Consider the following 16,650-nt stretch of genomic DNA (forward strand, 5'->3'; position numbering starts at 1 on the left):
TCGGGCTTCGCCGCCGCGCTCCAGGCCCCGAGGCCCGGCCGGGCCTAGCGGGGGGGGAGCCGGGGCCTGTCCCGAGGCCCCGGGGGGAGCCGCTCGGGCCTCGAGGGCCTCCGCCGGGCCTCGGGGCGCTCCGGCAGCTCCTCGCCGGCTCCTCCGGCCGTCCCGGGGGGCTGCCGGGCTGCGGCTGGCCTCCGGGCGTCCCTTTGCCGTGCCCCGAGCGGCCGGGACGAGCTTCCTCCGGCCTCTCTGCTTCTTTTTCGGCTGCCCCGGCCCCGGGCGGGCGGCCTCCCCTCGGGAGGTGGCGGGCTGCGTGTGGAGCAGGCCGCTCGTGCTGCCCCTCGGGAGACCTGTTGATGCCTCTCCGTGCTCACCTTCCCCCCTTTGGGGAGCTCGCAGCTCCACGAGCCGTGCCGGCGGAGGACGTGCCTTATTCCCGAGGAGTTCCAATTTCCAGAGCCGCAGGAGAGCTAGGGGAGAAAATAACGTAAATTGTGCATTTCTGCCGTATTTCAGTCTTGCTGCAGTTGCCCTGATGGGCTTCCTGCTCTTTTTCTCGGTCTTCCCCTCCAAAAGACATGATTCATGGGATAAGTTGGCTGCTTCTTTCCACCTTTCCTCTGTACTCTAACTATTCTGTAATTTTCTGTTGATGATACCATAATCTCATTCACGTTCCTTTTTTTATTATTTTTACATCTTAACAGATTTTTTTTTCTAGTTCTGTTGGAAACATCTTACTAAACATATCTTGGTTGTACAGGAATTGTGCTCTATAATGAGCATTGTGAAAATCCTCGGGTTTGGCTCTCCGCTCTCTTTTTAAGGAGAAGAGGATGGGGAGAGGAAAGAAGGACTTCTTGCCTGGAAGACCACCCTGCTGACTTGACCCCGCCTGTGCAAGATGGTGGCAACGATGGCATCCTCATAGACCAGGGGTTTGTGTTCTCGGTGCCACTGTTCTGCTGGTCCACCTGGAGAGCAAGGGTCAATGTGCTCCTGGAAATGCTTTTGGCTTCCATCTTCTGCAGGGGCTGTACTAAAGCCTCTGCTGTTACCCTTGGAGCTGGGCTGGTGTCTTGCAGCACTTGGGTATTCTAGGAAAACATGGGGTTACAGTTGAAAAGGAAGCAAGAACGCATTTCAGAGTGAATGACAGGAAACAATATTTAATGTTTCCAGTACTGTGCTAATTAGATTAACCAAGTGGAAAATACTTGCTATTCTGAGAGTTCCCCGATAGAAATGCAGAGTATGATTTTAATTTTTCAGAGAGATAATGACCTATCTAGCGCAATTCTCAAGCTCTTATGAGCTTGAAAGTTTTGATGGGGCTTCGCTACATTGAGTATATCTATTTAGATTCTGTCTGCTTCAAATGCCACATCACTTCTAGTCAGTGCTTCAACTGCTGTTCGCTGCTGTTCCTTGCTGACAGCAATGCTGGTAAGTTTAGGATTTGTTATTTGTGTGATCTTGGTCATACCCTTGATTTTAAAGACAAAGTTGCCAGTGCACCATCCAAAACAAGGCTGACATTTGAGTTTTGCCTGGATCTGCTGTTGCAAGCTGGAGTCCTCTGTGCCATGGCTGTGAGTAGTGATGTAGGGCTTGGATCTGTACTGTGGAGGCTTTCCAAAGCAGCTCACGCTTGTTTTCTCACTAGTGTCTGGTCCAACAATCAGTCTCCATCTTGCAGCACACGTTTGGATGAAGTTGACTTTAGCTGGAGTCCACGTATTTGTCTCTGCCTTTCTATTTATTTATTTATTGGCAGTATGTCTGAAAAAGTTGACACTGCTTCTCGTTTTTTGTCATTGCAGGAATTTCTTCTATCTGTCTGTTTTCTCCTTTCAGACATTTACAGGGCTTGGTATTCTAGAGAAAAACTGTCATCTTTACGGTCATGATGTACAAAGTATGACAGATAAATAATGTGTATCTTTTCCTATAAGTGTAACACCTTGATTATATAAAATTAATGTCGCTAAAGGCATCCACTTTGATGGTTAGGTCTTCTTTTAATTCTTCAAACTGTTACTTTTACTCATTTTACATAGACAACAGACTGTTATTGTACTTCCTGACGTGGTCAACTTAAAACTCTTCAGCTCAGACATAAAGCCTTGTATCCCATGCACGTTTGGATGCCTTCCAAATATTTCTGAAAAACATCTTGGAAACAGATGAATGCTTTCCTTGGAATTCGGCTTTTCAAGGTGATCATCTGCTGTGACCCACTCGGATAATGCTTGAACTCCAAGGCTGCTGTCATGGCTGAAAGCACGCAGCACCAATACGTGTCTGATTAGTTAATGGAGAAAGTTTTCGTAGCTAGTAAATGTAGCAAAGTTTGTCTCTGAAAAATTTCTGCTCACCCTGAACAAATCTTAAAACATGATAGAAACTGATTGATTAATGTGACAATAGGCTGTAAAGCTTTGAAAATAATTTCCAGGGCCACGTAACTGTCAGAGGTGTCCCCTTACCCTTTAAGAGATTTGAGGATTAGATGTGTGTTGTCCAAATATCACCCTACAGGATTTTCTGGATCAAAGAGGAATGTGTGTGAGCCAGCTTTTGTTTTCCTGCTCTCATTTTTGAGGATACTTTGCCATGCAGCTGTAGTTGGTGTGGTAGTTTGGGAATTCTCTGTTCACTTTCTTTGCGAATTAATGCATAGAATTGGTAGGACATCTGACCAGGACCTGGATATTTGTATCATGAAAGCATGATAAAACTCTGAAATGCTTCCCTGCTGTCCATATTTGCTTGTAGCCCTGAGAACAGATATGACAACCGAAGTGTCTTAACTGCCTTGCACACCCCCGAGGAGGTGGCTTTTTGGATCTAAGCTGGCAGGTTCCATCTAAACCTCAATCACAACCACGGGGAAGAAACTAAGACTGCGTTTGGATTGTGTGTGTGGCTGTACTGGATTGTCCTCCTCCGAAGTCCTTTGGGATTAAATAGCTTTTACTGGATAAATGCCTCTGAAGTTTCCTGCTCCAAACCACCCTGGTGGGGGTCAGCAGTTGTCATGTGCTGCTAACGCTGGGGAGATGCAGCAAACCGAGCTGCTGCTCTGCTTCTTCCCCTCATCCTGCTCTTGCAGGACAGCACGTGCAAGGATCCAGCCTTCAGACTTCATCAGTTGAAGGCAGGGTTCCAACTTGCACCATTTCAGTTGCAAAATGGTAATTATTACATATTACCAGCTGGCTTTTTGCTTGCTCCAGGACTCGGCTCAGCAAGGATCGTCACTTGAGCCAGTCTGTAGTGTGTCTTTTATCGTGTGGCTGTGATGTAGCCAAAAACGACTTGTGTCCCCTCTTGGCCTTTGGCAAGGCTGTTTCTGGCAATTTGCTCTTGTTTGAGAAGTCAAATGGCATTGGTTTCACCACCACCACCCCCATACCCTTCTGTTTTGTAAGCATGGCAAGTTATGTCCCAGTGAAGACAATGTTTTTAACCTTAAGACAGCACAACTCGAATATATTCATCTGAATGGCACTTGTGGCTTGGTAAAGGAAGAGCTGTTTCTGAGAGCAGGAGAAAAAGGAGATGTTAGGCTGCTCTAACCTGGATTTAGCCCGAAAGATTTTAACACCCTCCTTCTGTTTTGTTCTTCTTGTGCCCCTCGGACAGTGTGGTACAGAACAATAAACAGCCTTGGAGCTTTTCAAGGTAAAAGCAAAGTAATCGCCGCAGGCACATGCTGTGGCTGAAGTTATCTGACGTGTGGAATACAACCAGGGAGAAATAATGTGTTTACATTATTATAATCAAACCGAGAGAATCCATGGTTAAATACTTCTCACACAGGCTTAAAAGTACCTGTTGATTTTTTAAAATCTACTGCTGGTAGAGGAAAACAGCATCTCTGGAGAGATGGTGCATAAAATATTCCATGTAGTAACTGAAAGCTCTGGTGTGTACTGTTCATAAGGGCTGTGTAGGCTTCCCGTGAAGAGAACTCGCACATTTTTCACACCCTGACTTTGTCAAGTTTGTGTTGGAAGAAGTAGCATATGGTCCGTGTAACTGCCTGTGACGTTTGGGGTTTTTAATTGGAATTGGCACTTGCTTTTCCTGCTGGAGATGGCATTGCAGGGTGCTCGCTGCTTCAGTTCTGGAAGTCTCGGTTTAGCTTTTGCAGTGTCTGATGGGGAATCAGAAGCTAGGTTCTGTTCGTGTTTTCCTTTGCTTGTAAATATTGGAGAAGTATTAGAGCACAGAGCCTTGAGTTCATGAGTTCAAACCCTGTTTGGATCAGTTATAGCACAGCTCCTGCAAAATGGCTGTGTGCTGGCCTGTGGGAAACAGCTCTGGAACTGGAGCGAGGCTGCCAGATGGGAAGGAGCTGCCGTCCTCACCCCAGCCCATCAAACCTCAGAAAACAACCCCTGATAAGCATGCATACCACAACTTCGAATGGATGGGAAGGAAGGACCAAGCAGATGTTAAAAGGGATTCTTTTTTTCCCTCCCACTCCTTGACTTAGAGATATTTTAATTGGATCCAAAGAAAATCAGCTGCGTAGTGTAACAAAACTTGCACCCCCCAGCCCTGTTCTTCCTTTTGCTGGACAGCTCTTGCTTTTAACTCCGCTAATAAGGACACCGGGCAGGTAATTACGACAGCTACTCCAATGTGCATGAGGTTTATACACCTAGATGTGCGTTGGATTTGCATTTCCCTGGAATAATGCCATCCCGAGAGGTTGCTTGAATACTGACAGCCCCAAACACTGAACTTTGAAAAAGGAAGATTGGTGCCCTCAAGCAGGTAGCTGTTTTTGGCCGAATGTGGGTGTATGAGCAAAAGGTAACCTTGGTATGTGTGCAGGGATCTGTTTGTCCATCCTACTGCATCGCATATATTCTTGTGAGACCTCCCAGCCCTAATCCACCATGGTAAAGCAGTGGCTGGTGAGCAAAGACCTGAACAAAACCATGACAAAAAGCAGTGGATTCCTTTAATCTTGGTTCTTAAAGGGATGCTGATGCCTCATCAAGGAAAATGCTGGGTATTTCATATGCTTAATAAGCAGCACTGACAACCTCAGACCCAGATGTGATTCCTGGTCTTGTTGGTTTTCAGTTTGTCCTGTCTCGAGGTTAAATGCTTTAAATGGGAAATGAATTAAAATACATTGGGCATGCTTGATTTTTTTCTTTTCTTCCTTAAGCACTGCAAAGAGCCAAGAGCAAAATGTCACTCCGCTAAACAGTTGGGGATGTTTATATTCTTACTGCATTATTATTTGATAGTAGGTAATAAAATGCCTAATTATTTGGTAGTTGGTGATAATCCATGCTTGGGCACAAGGCTAAAACACTGTAAGGAGTGGAAGCGTGTGCAGGCTGAGGTTTATAGACGTCTGTGTATGGTAACTCATGAGAAGCAGTTGTAGTCTTAGATTGGTTTGTGGTATCAGTGCAAAGATAGTTTTGCTTCTAATCTCCTTACTAATAGTAGAAACAACTGAAACTTCATATTTATTCATGTGCTTTCTTCTTGTCACTCCAGGACAACGAAGCAGAGCTTTGCTTTTTGATAGCAAGAGCCTAACGAGTTCTGGATTTTTAAAGCTTCTCTCTAAACCCAGACTATTTTCCTGTCTTGTAGGCTGCTATATGGCAAGCACTTAACCACTACGCTTACCGTGATGCAGTGTTCCTCGCAGAAAGGTTATATGCAGAAGGTACGTACTTTGCAAACATAAAATTGATGGTCTTCTCAATTCTGATGTAGGATTTTGAGCCTCTGGTCCTGTTTTGTCTTTCTGTAGTCGTTGTGATAATAAAGCTTAACTTTCTGCTTGGGGAAAGCAGGAGAATACTTTGCAGTTAAGTTGGGAAATCAAATAATGTAACAGCAATGTTTTTTTTTGTTGTTGTTGTACAGTAAAACCTCCTTAAAATTAAATTCAGAGTTGGGTCTTTAAGTGTGATGTTTCCAGTGGTATCTTGCATGGTGTCAAATGGGAGGGAGGTTTTTAATCCCTCGGAAGACATGCAGTTCTTCAGGTTGACTTGGAGAGATGCATTCTACAAATTGTCTTGATAATGAAAGCTGTCTTTGCTAAGAATGCTGGTCAGATACGTTGATTGGTGTCTTAGCTGAAAGAAGTAATTTTGTAATAAAGAGAAGAACAGAGAGAAATTGAGGCAGTGAGCATCAGAACATACGGAACATGCATCTCCTTGTTAGCTGTTAATTCATTGCAGTGCCATTAATTCTAGCCTGCTTTGTGCACTCAACAGGCAGCAGTAACACAGACCTGTACAACTGGGTCCTTCAAAGACCATTTCCTTGTACTGTAGTCCCTTTTCTTCCTTATCTTTAACTATAAGATGCCAGACAAGCTTTTTGTTCTCCTCTGTTTCTTTCTCCTTGACACTGGTGTTCACTTTTTCTCTGTTTTGAAATATATTGTCCCTTAATCGCTAACATGAAAACGAAAATAAAACCACCACCATTAAGCAAAAAAAAAGTTTTAATTTCAGGCTAAGCAAAACGCGAGTTTCTGACACGAATTAAACTGGGTAATCTATTTCATGATCCAGGTTTTATAATGTTTTGCTTTTGATGTTCTGCTTGATGTGCCTACCATGTATGTAGCACTGGAAGCACAAACTGAACTTTGGAGGGTTTTTCCTTTTGTTGGGATTACCCATGAAATCTGGAGTCTCCCATCTAGTGTTGAAATGACAAGCATTGTACAGAATATTGTGGGAACCTGCAGATTATAATAAAGGTGTAAGTGAAGGAAAGTTCTTAGGGATGGCTCATCTCCCCTGAACACAGCACATTCTGAGATGCAGGAACATGCTAGATTGAAAGTAATTTGCAAGGATATTGTAGAAATGGGGAGAATCCAACCTTTGCAGCAGCAAGGAGAAAATGTACGATAATGTAATGATGCTATCTCTGCAGAATAACACTCTACAAGAATATTTCAGACAGTTTTTTTTCAGTGACTAACAGTGTTGAGAGAACAGCATGCTGTCCCTTGGTTTAAACAGTTAACTGTTGATAAAACATCTCACTTCTGGTTAAAATAAGCAGTTATATTGCAGGGTAGAAGCTGCTGAGCTCAAATACTCAGATTTCATAATGACAGTAAGAATCTTACCCCAAGAAGAATTCTAAGTCCACCTGCAGTTACTGTCTTTGTGGGGACATCTGTGATGTGACAGTTTCCCAGGATGCTTGAAGTGTGTTAAATTAGTGGATAAAATAATTGATGTAACTTTAACTTTCAAAAAGATCTTCTGGAGTTTTTAGCAGAAGGATAATAAAATGTCCTCTCTTTGGGTCTTCAGTTCCCATTGCCATCATCTGAGTGATGACACAAGCTTAAAATAGTGTTCAGTGCAGCAAAGGATTTGAGTAAGTTGCCCAAAGAGGTTTTTGTACGATGCCTGTATTGATTTTTCTGAAGAGTTCCATGTAGGCAGACAAAGAAACATCATAACTGTTTTTTCTTTTAGTGCTGACTTCCATCTGCTTGCTAGTATGTTCTGAAAAGTCTAAAGTAATACTGTTTTTCTAATTGTTCGGAGGTTTGAGAGGCTTGCCGTTACAGCCAGCCTTCTTTGAGGTAAAATGCTTTACTTAATGGTGGCTTGAGTGAAACTTTGGGGGAAGTACAAAGAATAAGGCTAAATAATTCAGAAGTGTATCTGAGATCTCTGCTCTGGCTTAGAAACCGGTAAAAGGAGTGAAAAATGAAGACACAATCATAGCTTAACACTGGTATTAACATCACAGCATGGTAATGCTCACTGTTGCCTTTCAAATGTGTATTCTCTGGCGTTTCAAGTTTCAGCTGACAATTACACAGTAAGGTTCTAAAGTTACTTTAGGGATTAGGTGCCCTGTCCATTACACTGTAATCGTAAGTAAAATCAGCAAGTCTGACCTCAGTCTCAAATCTGGATGCCAACTCCAGTTGTTTGAATAGAGAGTTCTCAGCACAGTCCATAATACAGCTTGGCGGTGAAAGTGGTGAAGCAGACATGATTCAGGCTAAAAACATCTAGTTTTTGTCAAAGAAAGAGTTTTGGATTTTTTTGTCTCAATTAATTTAGCTTTCTGTTCAGATGGGTTACTTTTCCTGAAGCTTGGCTAATTAATTCAGAATTTGGAAACCTGTGACAACTCTGCTTGGGAAGATTTGCAGGAGAGCTTGTCCCTGTTATTACTTCCTACCATAAAATAAATAAAGCATCTGAATAATTTTAAGCCATGTTCCTGATGAAGTAAATAACCGTAGGCAGCAAGAAGGACAAGAATTAATGTTGGGGTAGAGGTGACTGGTAACTGATCTGCGTTAACAGCCACTAAAATCAGAAAACCTGCTTTGCTAAGTCATGTGAAGATACAGAATCAAGTGCTTTAGAAAAATAACAAATAAAATTGCAAATGGGGAAAAAAACATTTGAAGTTAGCATGAAAAGTGTTAATTAGGCTGAAATTGGTCTTTCCTACTAGAAGTTCTTTTACATAAGCTGTTGTGCTTATGCACAGCTGAAACCTATGTGGAGTGTTACTTGCAGGTGTTCCCCGTTAACACCCTGAGCTGATGGTATTGCCAGCAAGTTGTTCAAGTGGTTCAGTTCTGCTAGGAATGACTGCATTGCTTGAGTTGCTGGTATTTTAACAAGAAGCTGGCTAATTGCCTATTTATGTTGGGTAGCCAGAAGGATCAAAGATCTCTTCTAACAGTAGATGTTAAGAATTGCTCTGACTGTACAAGCAAGCAGCACATTAAAGCTAGTTGTGTGACAATGAATGAAGAAATACACCTCAATGGGTGATGACTGTCTCTAATATCAGTACTTGTATCTTGTTTTAACTGTCTTCTCCCACCAGTTTCTTGCATCAAAATGGTAAGCAACCAACTGATGATTTTTGTTTGATTTCTTGTAGTACATTCAGAAGAAGCACTGTTTTTACTGGCAACGTGTTATTACCGCTCAGGAAAGGCATATAAAGCATACAGGCTCCTAAAGGGACACAGCTGTACTACCCCACAATGTAAATACCTGCTTGCAAAATGTTGTGTTGACCTCAGCAAGTAAGTGAACCCTCTATGTTCTGTTCCAGGGTTACAAATGCGTTTTTTTGTTGGAATTTTTCCTTGAAAGCTGTCATATTGTGTAAACTAATGATTCATTGGCCCTTCAACTCTAAAGATTACTGTAAGTTCAATTCATGTTGCTTTCAGATATGGACCTAATGAACATTAGCCCATATTGCAGAAACCTCTAAAAGGTATTGAATAACTTGCAAAGGAGTTGTCAAAATGCATAGGGAGAGAAAGAGCATTGACTGCTGAGATGACTCAAGGAGACCAGGCTGGGAAGTGTTTGTTTCGCTCTTGCATTTCTCTGATACTCTTGCTTATTTCATTAAGTGTTTCCAGTATGGATTTCATGGACAGGCCCCTTCCCTCAAACAGTAAGCTTGCTCCACTCACCCAGTTAGTGCTATGGGTGGATGAGGGAAAAAGATGTCAGACAAACATCTGTTTAGAAAACAAACTACCTTGAGTCCACACCGTCAAATGCTGGCTTTGACATCAAAATTAACCTTAACAGGGGCATAGTAATATCAAGCTATCGTGGTAGTTTGCTGGAGTTTCATTGCAAGAGCACCTGAATGAGACCAGGGACTGTAGCCTGACCAGTGCCCAGAGATGTTAATGAGGGTATTTTGCTTTTGTGTAGATCTTTCAGATTGTTAGAACTCAAACGTAGGAAACAATATCTGGTGGAGATGCTGAATGGAAAGAATAAAATAGACAATAGGAAGTGAAGTTTGTAGTTTGATGTGGTGTGATGCGATTGTGTTGCAGTATTCATGATCCTGCCCACAACATGGAACCAGAATGTAGGTCTCTTGGAGAAGCTCTTTCTTTGATGCTCTTTTCAATAGGCAAATCTTCTGACATCTTCAGAGTACTAGCGAAGTCTTGACTTGTTGCATTTCTTTTGACACTATTTTAGCGCTTCGGGAGCTATTAGGATACCAGTTTCTTTACCACGTCCTCTGAAAGGGAAATCATGTTAATGCTCTACTTGGAAAGGTCCCAGTAGAATAAATTTGAAGCTGATTGTTTTCTCCTGTGCTTTTACAAAGTCTGGTGTATGTGTGATACATTGGCTTCTGAGCTGATTTCGGTTAGGTAGGTGGGATTCCTTAAACGTTCTTCAGAAGTTGTTAAATTTAACTGTCATTGGCACTGTTACATTTACATGAGCTCTTTTATAGAGATGTACCTTGTTTGCTTGTGGGAATGGTCTGTACTGATAGGAGCATCTACATAGAAGCGTAACGTCATGTGGAAGCAAGAGGAGATTATGAAAGAAGCAAAGGCATTAAAATGCAGAGTCTACCACATCCCAGTACTGGATCTCGAACTCAGTGCATGGAGCCTTACAGGTTGTTTCTCATAGCTGGGAAACGAAGCCAAACTGAAGTGGTATTTTAGAAGACGTGTTTTGAACACCTTCAAAACAAAGTGCTTGAAAGACTGCTCTCCCCTTTGTATTCTACCCAAGATCAGGCCCTTTCTGGAAAAATCGTGCTGTAGTATCTATTTCTGGTTTTGGAGTGGCATGGGTTTGTTTTTGTTTTTTTTGTTAATACCTTCTTTTCACAGTAGAGATGTTCAAAGTATTTTGTACCTCTATGTTGCTAAAGGAATCATTTATTTAACATTCATTTGCAGGAGCTAGTACATATGGGACTTGAAACTTGACAGTGACAGTGCATTTCTGTTTTTGTTTGCAGCAGGGTGAGAACACTGGACTACCAATACTGTGAGCCTTGTAACCCCTTTAAACCTCTTGTTTTTTAAAAAGGCTTGCAGAAGGAGAGCAGATCTTATCTGGTGGAGTGTTGAATAAACAGAAAAGCCATGATGACATTGTTACGGAGTTTGGTGACTCTGCATGCTTTACACTCTCCTTACTAGGACATGTCTACTGGTAATGTTGCTTTTTGATTTTACCTTTTAAAGCTTGGGGGGGTTGTTGTTGGATTTTGGTTTTTGGCAGGTGAGTTTTTCATGTGCATGTTTTGTTTTTTGACCAAACCAAATTTTAGCCAAAAAGAAAAAATTAATCTTTTGGTGATTTTTTATTTATTTACCTGTCTCTGGATTCTATGGCCAGGCCATGTGGTCTGTGCAAAAGAATATGCTAGATCCAGATAGATAGTTGTGGAAACCATCAAGCTTAAGAACATGAGCGTGATTTCTTTTACCCAGAGCTTTTGACTGCCTGAAAACACCTTAATTCCTCTTCCAGGTTAAGCATGTACCTAGGAGTCATATTCTTGTAACTTAGGGTTTCATCTGATATCTTTCTGAATACAGATGAAACCTGTTCTCAGTGTTACCATGTCATTTTTTTGTCTGGTTTATAGAGGTATAGCTGTAATCTTCAAATGAAAGCGGTAAGGAATACCTTTCAGAATAACTGCAAACTTAAGTGTTTAGCTTTTGCTGAGATAAAAGAAACACTTTAGTAAATGTGAAGAAATGAACAAATGGGAATAGTGGAGTTCTTGGATTTTTCCCTAATATACCTGTTCTCAAAAAAAAAAAAAAAAAAAAACAGAAGCAGATTGTTTTTGTGTCCATTTAAGTATTCTGCTTACCTCTAATTTATATGCAAAAATATTATCCGTAGATATTTAAAATAGCGGAAAGGCGAGCAATCAGCTCAGAAAATGAAATGAGCTGTTGGTGAGAACAGCATCTCTCTAAACATGAAAGCTTTAGTGCTTGGGGCTTTTTTCTTTAAGAACTTTAAGTGACTTTCTTCTGTGTATAAATATGCCAAATAACTCGATATTGCTATGTTTCTGTTCCTCATTGAAAACTGAGGAATGTTGCTGTGGTTCTCAACATGTTTTTGTTTTTCAACTCCTCTCCTGGAAAGCTATCTTGAACAAAAGCACTGTTCTTAAGTTTCCCTCTAAACTGTTGCATTCTTTTTGCAGCAAGACAGATCGGCTTGCCAAAGGATCAGAATGTTACCAAAAGAGCCTTAGTTTAAATCCTTTCCTCTGGTCCCCTTTTGAATCGCTCTGTGAAATAGGTAGGTCTGCAGAACTGTCTTCCCAGTGAAGATATTTTCTACATTTTTTGATTATGTCAAGTTTTCCCATTTGCCATCCCCATGTGGTAACTTTTTTACGTTGTGTCCAAAACATTGTGAGTAAAATGCCAGCAGGATTCTTCGCAAGTGTTTTTGTGAGTAATAATGGATTTAAAATACTTTACCAGTGTTCAGAGCTTTTCTCATTTTCTTATTTTTCACTACTGCTACATTTTGGATTTAGCAATACCGTGTGTTTTCTGAGGAGACCCTTAGAAAACCATGCTTCTGAGAATAACTTAAGCAAGTTACATGAAACAATAAAACTGATTGTCCAGGGTTTTGCAGTGGAAGAACACTTCCAATCTAGTGTAAGAGGTTTTAAAATAATAATGCACCCCTCTAAAATACTGCCCCTTGCCCTCCTTGTTTCAGCATGAATCTTCAGCATACAGGCTCAAGAATAACTGTTTAAATCTCTTTCCAATCTTACAGGTGAAAAACCAGACCCTGACCAAACATTTAAATTAACATCTTTACAGAACTTCAGCAGCTGTCTGCCTAACACTTGCACAACATTGGTATCTAATCACAACATATCCCATAGACAGCCTGACTCTGTCCTGATGGAAACTCCGCAAGACACAATTGTAAGTTTTGCTAAAAGTGTATTTGAAGAAGTCTTTCCAGCTTGACTGAAAAATACTAACTAGAAACTACACTGCATGGGTTACTAAAAGCAGCCTTCTGTTTTTCAGGAGTTGAACAGGCTCAACCTAGAATCCTCCAATTCAAAATATTCCTTGAACACGGATTCATCTATGTCTTACATTGACTCGGCTGTAATTTCACCAGATGCTGTCCCTCTTGGGTCGGGATCTGCCATATTGTCTAAACAGGCTCAAAATAAACCAAAAACTGGGCGGAGTTTACTAGGGGGACCTGCGGCTTTGAGCCCACTAACTCCAAGGTAAGTCTTTGAGATGGACCGCGTCTGTAGTTAACTGTTCTGCTGATAATTTGTGTGTTGTGCAGCACAAGCCTTGCTGATAGTGGATTATGATGCATACAGAAACAAACTAAACAACTTCAGTAACTGCTCTTGGTCCTAGTGTTCATCTCTTCTGTTTAAAAAACAAGCAGCTGGTGTTCTTGTTTAGAAGAGAGGAGCTCTTGATTCACCATGTTGCCTATTGCTGTATTCACACTAGAAAAGTTTTTAAAGGAATATGCTTCTACTCGAATAAACTGTTATGAAAAGCTATTCTTAAGCACTTGCATTGAAAAATCTCTCTTCTAAAGAGTGTGTAAATAGTCCTTCCTTTGTGCCATCTTGGTTAAAGAAATGTTCCAGCACTATGTTACAAGCCATTAATACTTGAGCAGTCTGTGTCTATTAGTTCTGCAGGAGGCAAAGAAAGTTGTGTTCTTAAACCTCAGGAACAAGAATGCGTTCTGAGGCATCTTTTACAGATGAGAATGGATAGTAAGGTGTTTTTTTTAGGGTTAACATAAATCTGAAGTATTTCTGAAATAAAGCAGGTAAACTGGGTCTGTGCTTTATTCACAGAATTGGTCTGATACTTGTGGTCTAATATTTGGACTTAGACACTTTCTCTTCATTTTATTCTCAGCTTTGGAATTTTGCCACTAGAAACCCCCAGCCCTGGAGATGGATCCTATTTACAGAACTACACTAACTCCTCTTCTGTAATTGATGTGCCATCCACAGGAGCACCTTCAAAGAAGGTACTTCGCATTCTGGAATGGAATTGCTGTTCTGTATGTGTTTTACATTCCAGTGTACTTGAAATCTGTGTATTGCCTTTTTTTTTTAAAGGCATTGTGGAGGAGGAGTTCATTTTCAGTTTGACTACAACTGGTCAGTTATCTCTCTGCACAAAATCTTTTGGACTTCTAGAAAGTATCAACTGAAATGAAATCTGCTCTGGAATAGTCTGTTTCAATGTAACAACAGATTCTAAAGCCTCAACAAAAAGCATTTTGTTCTGAAAATCTTCAGCTAAGCAAATACAACTTTTTTTCTTTACTGTCTAATATCAAGCAATGATGTTTGTGTTGTAAATGTTCTCAGCTTATGTCACTTGTGTTGAACAGTGAAACAGACTTTGTTTTCCCAAGTTTTATAAAGATGGGCAATAGTGTTTTTTTTTCTTTCAAATAAAAATAAACCTTCTCTCCTGCCCCCCCCCCAAATGCTCGGGCACGTGCAAGCTGCCTCACTGGCATTGCTTGGCAGGCTTAAGAGGCAACCTGGGGCAGATGCTATGACTCCTGTCCACCTGCAATTAGAGAGGAATGTACAAACAATGACTCTAAACTGTGAAGAATTCAAAACTTCTGTGTGCAAGCCAGAGTCTGAGAACAGCCAGAACTTGGAGTCTTCGCGTTAATTTTGTTTAACTCAGGTGTTTTCAAGGGTAACTTCAATAATTCTAGAAGCTTCAAGTCAGCTGAAAACTTTCTTGCAAGCATTTCTTGAATACTAGTTTACAGGCAGGTCAAACCAAAATGCTGCTGGTGGTCTGTGGAGGTCTGACTGAACAGTGGTGTTTCACTTGGCTAGATCTTGTGTAGAAGAAGCTAAAAATTCTTTTCTTTACTCAGTAAGAAATTGCCACAGTTGCTATAGTGATAAATGAGAGGTGGAATGTTGATGACAGTTGAAGAACCATTTGTTCTTCTCTAAAAACAAAATCCTGAGGATATTTCCTGGTATTTTTAGTAAATCTAGAAGTTGCATGAGGGATGCTAGTGTTTCATAGATGGTCACCTTTTAAAAGAAAAGTTCAGTGCAAAAGTTTTAATCTCCTAAAAAAAAAAAAAAAGTAACACTTAAATTTCTGCATCTGATAGTCTGGACAAATCAGGTGATGCCTAGCTTGCTGTGCTTTTCTGTGAGAGAAATTTGAAAACTCTTAGAAGCTGCGTTTCTCTTCTCTCAATAGCCTAATCCCTATAAGAATAAAATGCAGTAAGCAGGTAACTACGTATGTACGTTTTTTCCTTCTTCTCTGGATGTTCTTCTGAAACCCATTACTGGGAACTCCGGATTCTTTTTGCACAAGCCATTACGGTATCTTGTCTTTAGACAACTCCTTACTGCAACCTTTTCCATCAGTTGTCTTAGTCCTGCCCTTTTTTGCCTTTCTGCTGTTGGGGTGGGCTGTGCTCAAACAGTCTCCTAGAAGCATGCTTTGTATGGAGAGTCCAATTCTTGCCCTTAGTTGCTGAGGAGCAAGCCAGTATAGCTGAAAGCACTGCTTTGTGGTGGATGGTGTGTGCGTAGGAAGGTAAGCTGTCACAAATCTGAACAACTGAAATAGCAAAGAGCTGCGCTTCACTGACTGCAATACTCATCTGTGATTGATCTCACACGTGTGCTACATGATGGATGTAAAGCTTCAGGAAGTCAAGTCCTACTTGTTCATTCGTTGTTGTTTTGCTAGGTATGGCACAACAGCTTCATGGTGTAAATATCACTAATTCATGGATATGCTTTCTGCCCAGAAGCATCTGTGCCTAAACACAAACACTTAATAAATTTTAATAAATATTTTAGAATTCTGATGCCTGCTTTGTCCAATGTAAATAATTACTTGGCCAGTCTCACTTCTGCTCTTCAAATTACCAAGTTTGAAAACGCTTAGTGTAGCTGTGGCTAGAATGTGCATGACTTAACGGAGGTAGTTACCTTGGAGACGCTTACGTAAATGAATGAAACATTAGGATGGATCCAGAGGCTTCCTATCTGAGTGGGCAAGCGTGCTTGCTGGCTGCCTAAACTGTCCTCTGATAACAAAAATTGAGAAGGAAGGGAAGAGTAGAATGTTTACAAGTCTGATAATCCGTAAGCTGCTGTTGCTTGTGCTGTCATTAGTCCTACTGCAGATTTTTAGTGTTGCAAAGAGCATCTTTTCTAACTATCACTGACTTGAATGTTAGCCCCCTTGGAAGGGGGCAGAAAAGTACAATTTAGGCTTTCTTTAGAAGGAACCCTATACATCAGACAATGAATTTCTATCTGACCTTGTTCCTTAGAATTCTCAGTCAAGTCATTGCAACTCTAAGTTCCTATACGTTAGCTGTGCCAGGGTAGGCATCAAAGTGCCCATTTTGGTTTGCATAAGATGTAAGAAAATATAATACAATGTTTTGGTGCTGTGCAGTGCTCCTTGCTTATGATCTGCAGCAAATAAGAGTACAAATACGTGCGTGTAGATACTAAGCATCGCTGAGCTGATATGCAGTACCTTGCAAGTCTGTCTTTTACGTGTCATCGTGCAGATCCCCCTTTGATCAAAAAGGTTTCTCCTGCATCTGCCCCAAAGGCTCACACAGTAGTGGTGTAATTGATTCATGCTGGGAACAGGTTTGCTAAACAGGCACTGAAACTATTGTAGGATCTTCAGGGGAGTGGCAGGCTCAGATATTGTACAGTAAGCACCACAATGAGATGTTAATGCTGAGTGGATTCTGGATGTGAATGTGGTGTGAGAATTCAAGATTTTTT

General features: G+C 41.1%; 1 protein-coding gene and 1 long non-coding RNA gene across 8 annotated transcripts in view; both read left to right on the top strand.

Annotated features, from left to right (window-relative positions):
* Nucleotides 1-16,650, top strand: part of CDC27 (cell division cycle 27) — a 31,190-nt gene that overhangs the window by 827 nt on the left and 13,713 nt on the right. For all 7 annotated transcript variants that reach the window (XM_084496198.1, XM_084496199.1, XM_084496200.1 and 4 more), the window contains exons 2-8: nt 5,629-5,704; nt 8,938-9,085; nt 10,875-11,000; nt 12,019-12,116; nt 12,612-12,766; nt 12,875-13,086; nt 13,751-13,865. In XM_084496198.1, the coding sequence (XP_084352324.1) occupies nt 5,629-5,704; nt 8,938-9,085; nt 10,875-11,000; nt 12,019-12,116; nt 12,612-12,766; nt 12,875-13,086; nt 13,751-13,865 (930 nt within the window). The remainder of the gene's footprint in view (nt 1-5,628; nt 5,705-8,937; nt 9,086-10,874; nt 11,001-12,018; nt 12,117-12,611; nt 12,767-12,874; nt 13,087-13,750; nt 13,866-16,650) is intronic.
* Nucleotides 28-2,985, top strand: LOC311422810. Its single transcript, XR_014685504.1, has 2 exons — nt 28-2,216; nt 2,776-2,985. It is a non-coding gene; the product is annotated as an uncharacterized lncRNA (long non-coding RNA).

Source organism: Aythya ferina, assembly GCF_964211825.1.
Source record: "Aythya ferina genome assembly, chromosome: 23".
NCBI lineage: Eukaryota > Metazoa > Chordata > Aves > Anseriformes > Anatidae > Aythya > Aythya ferina.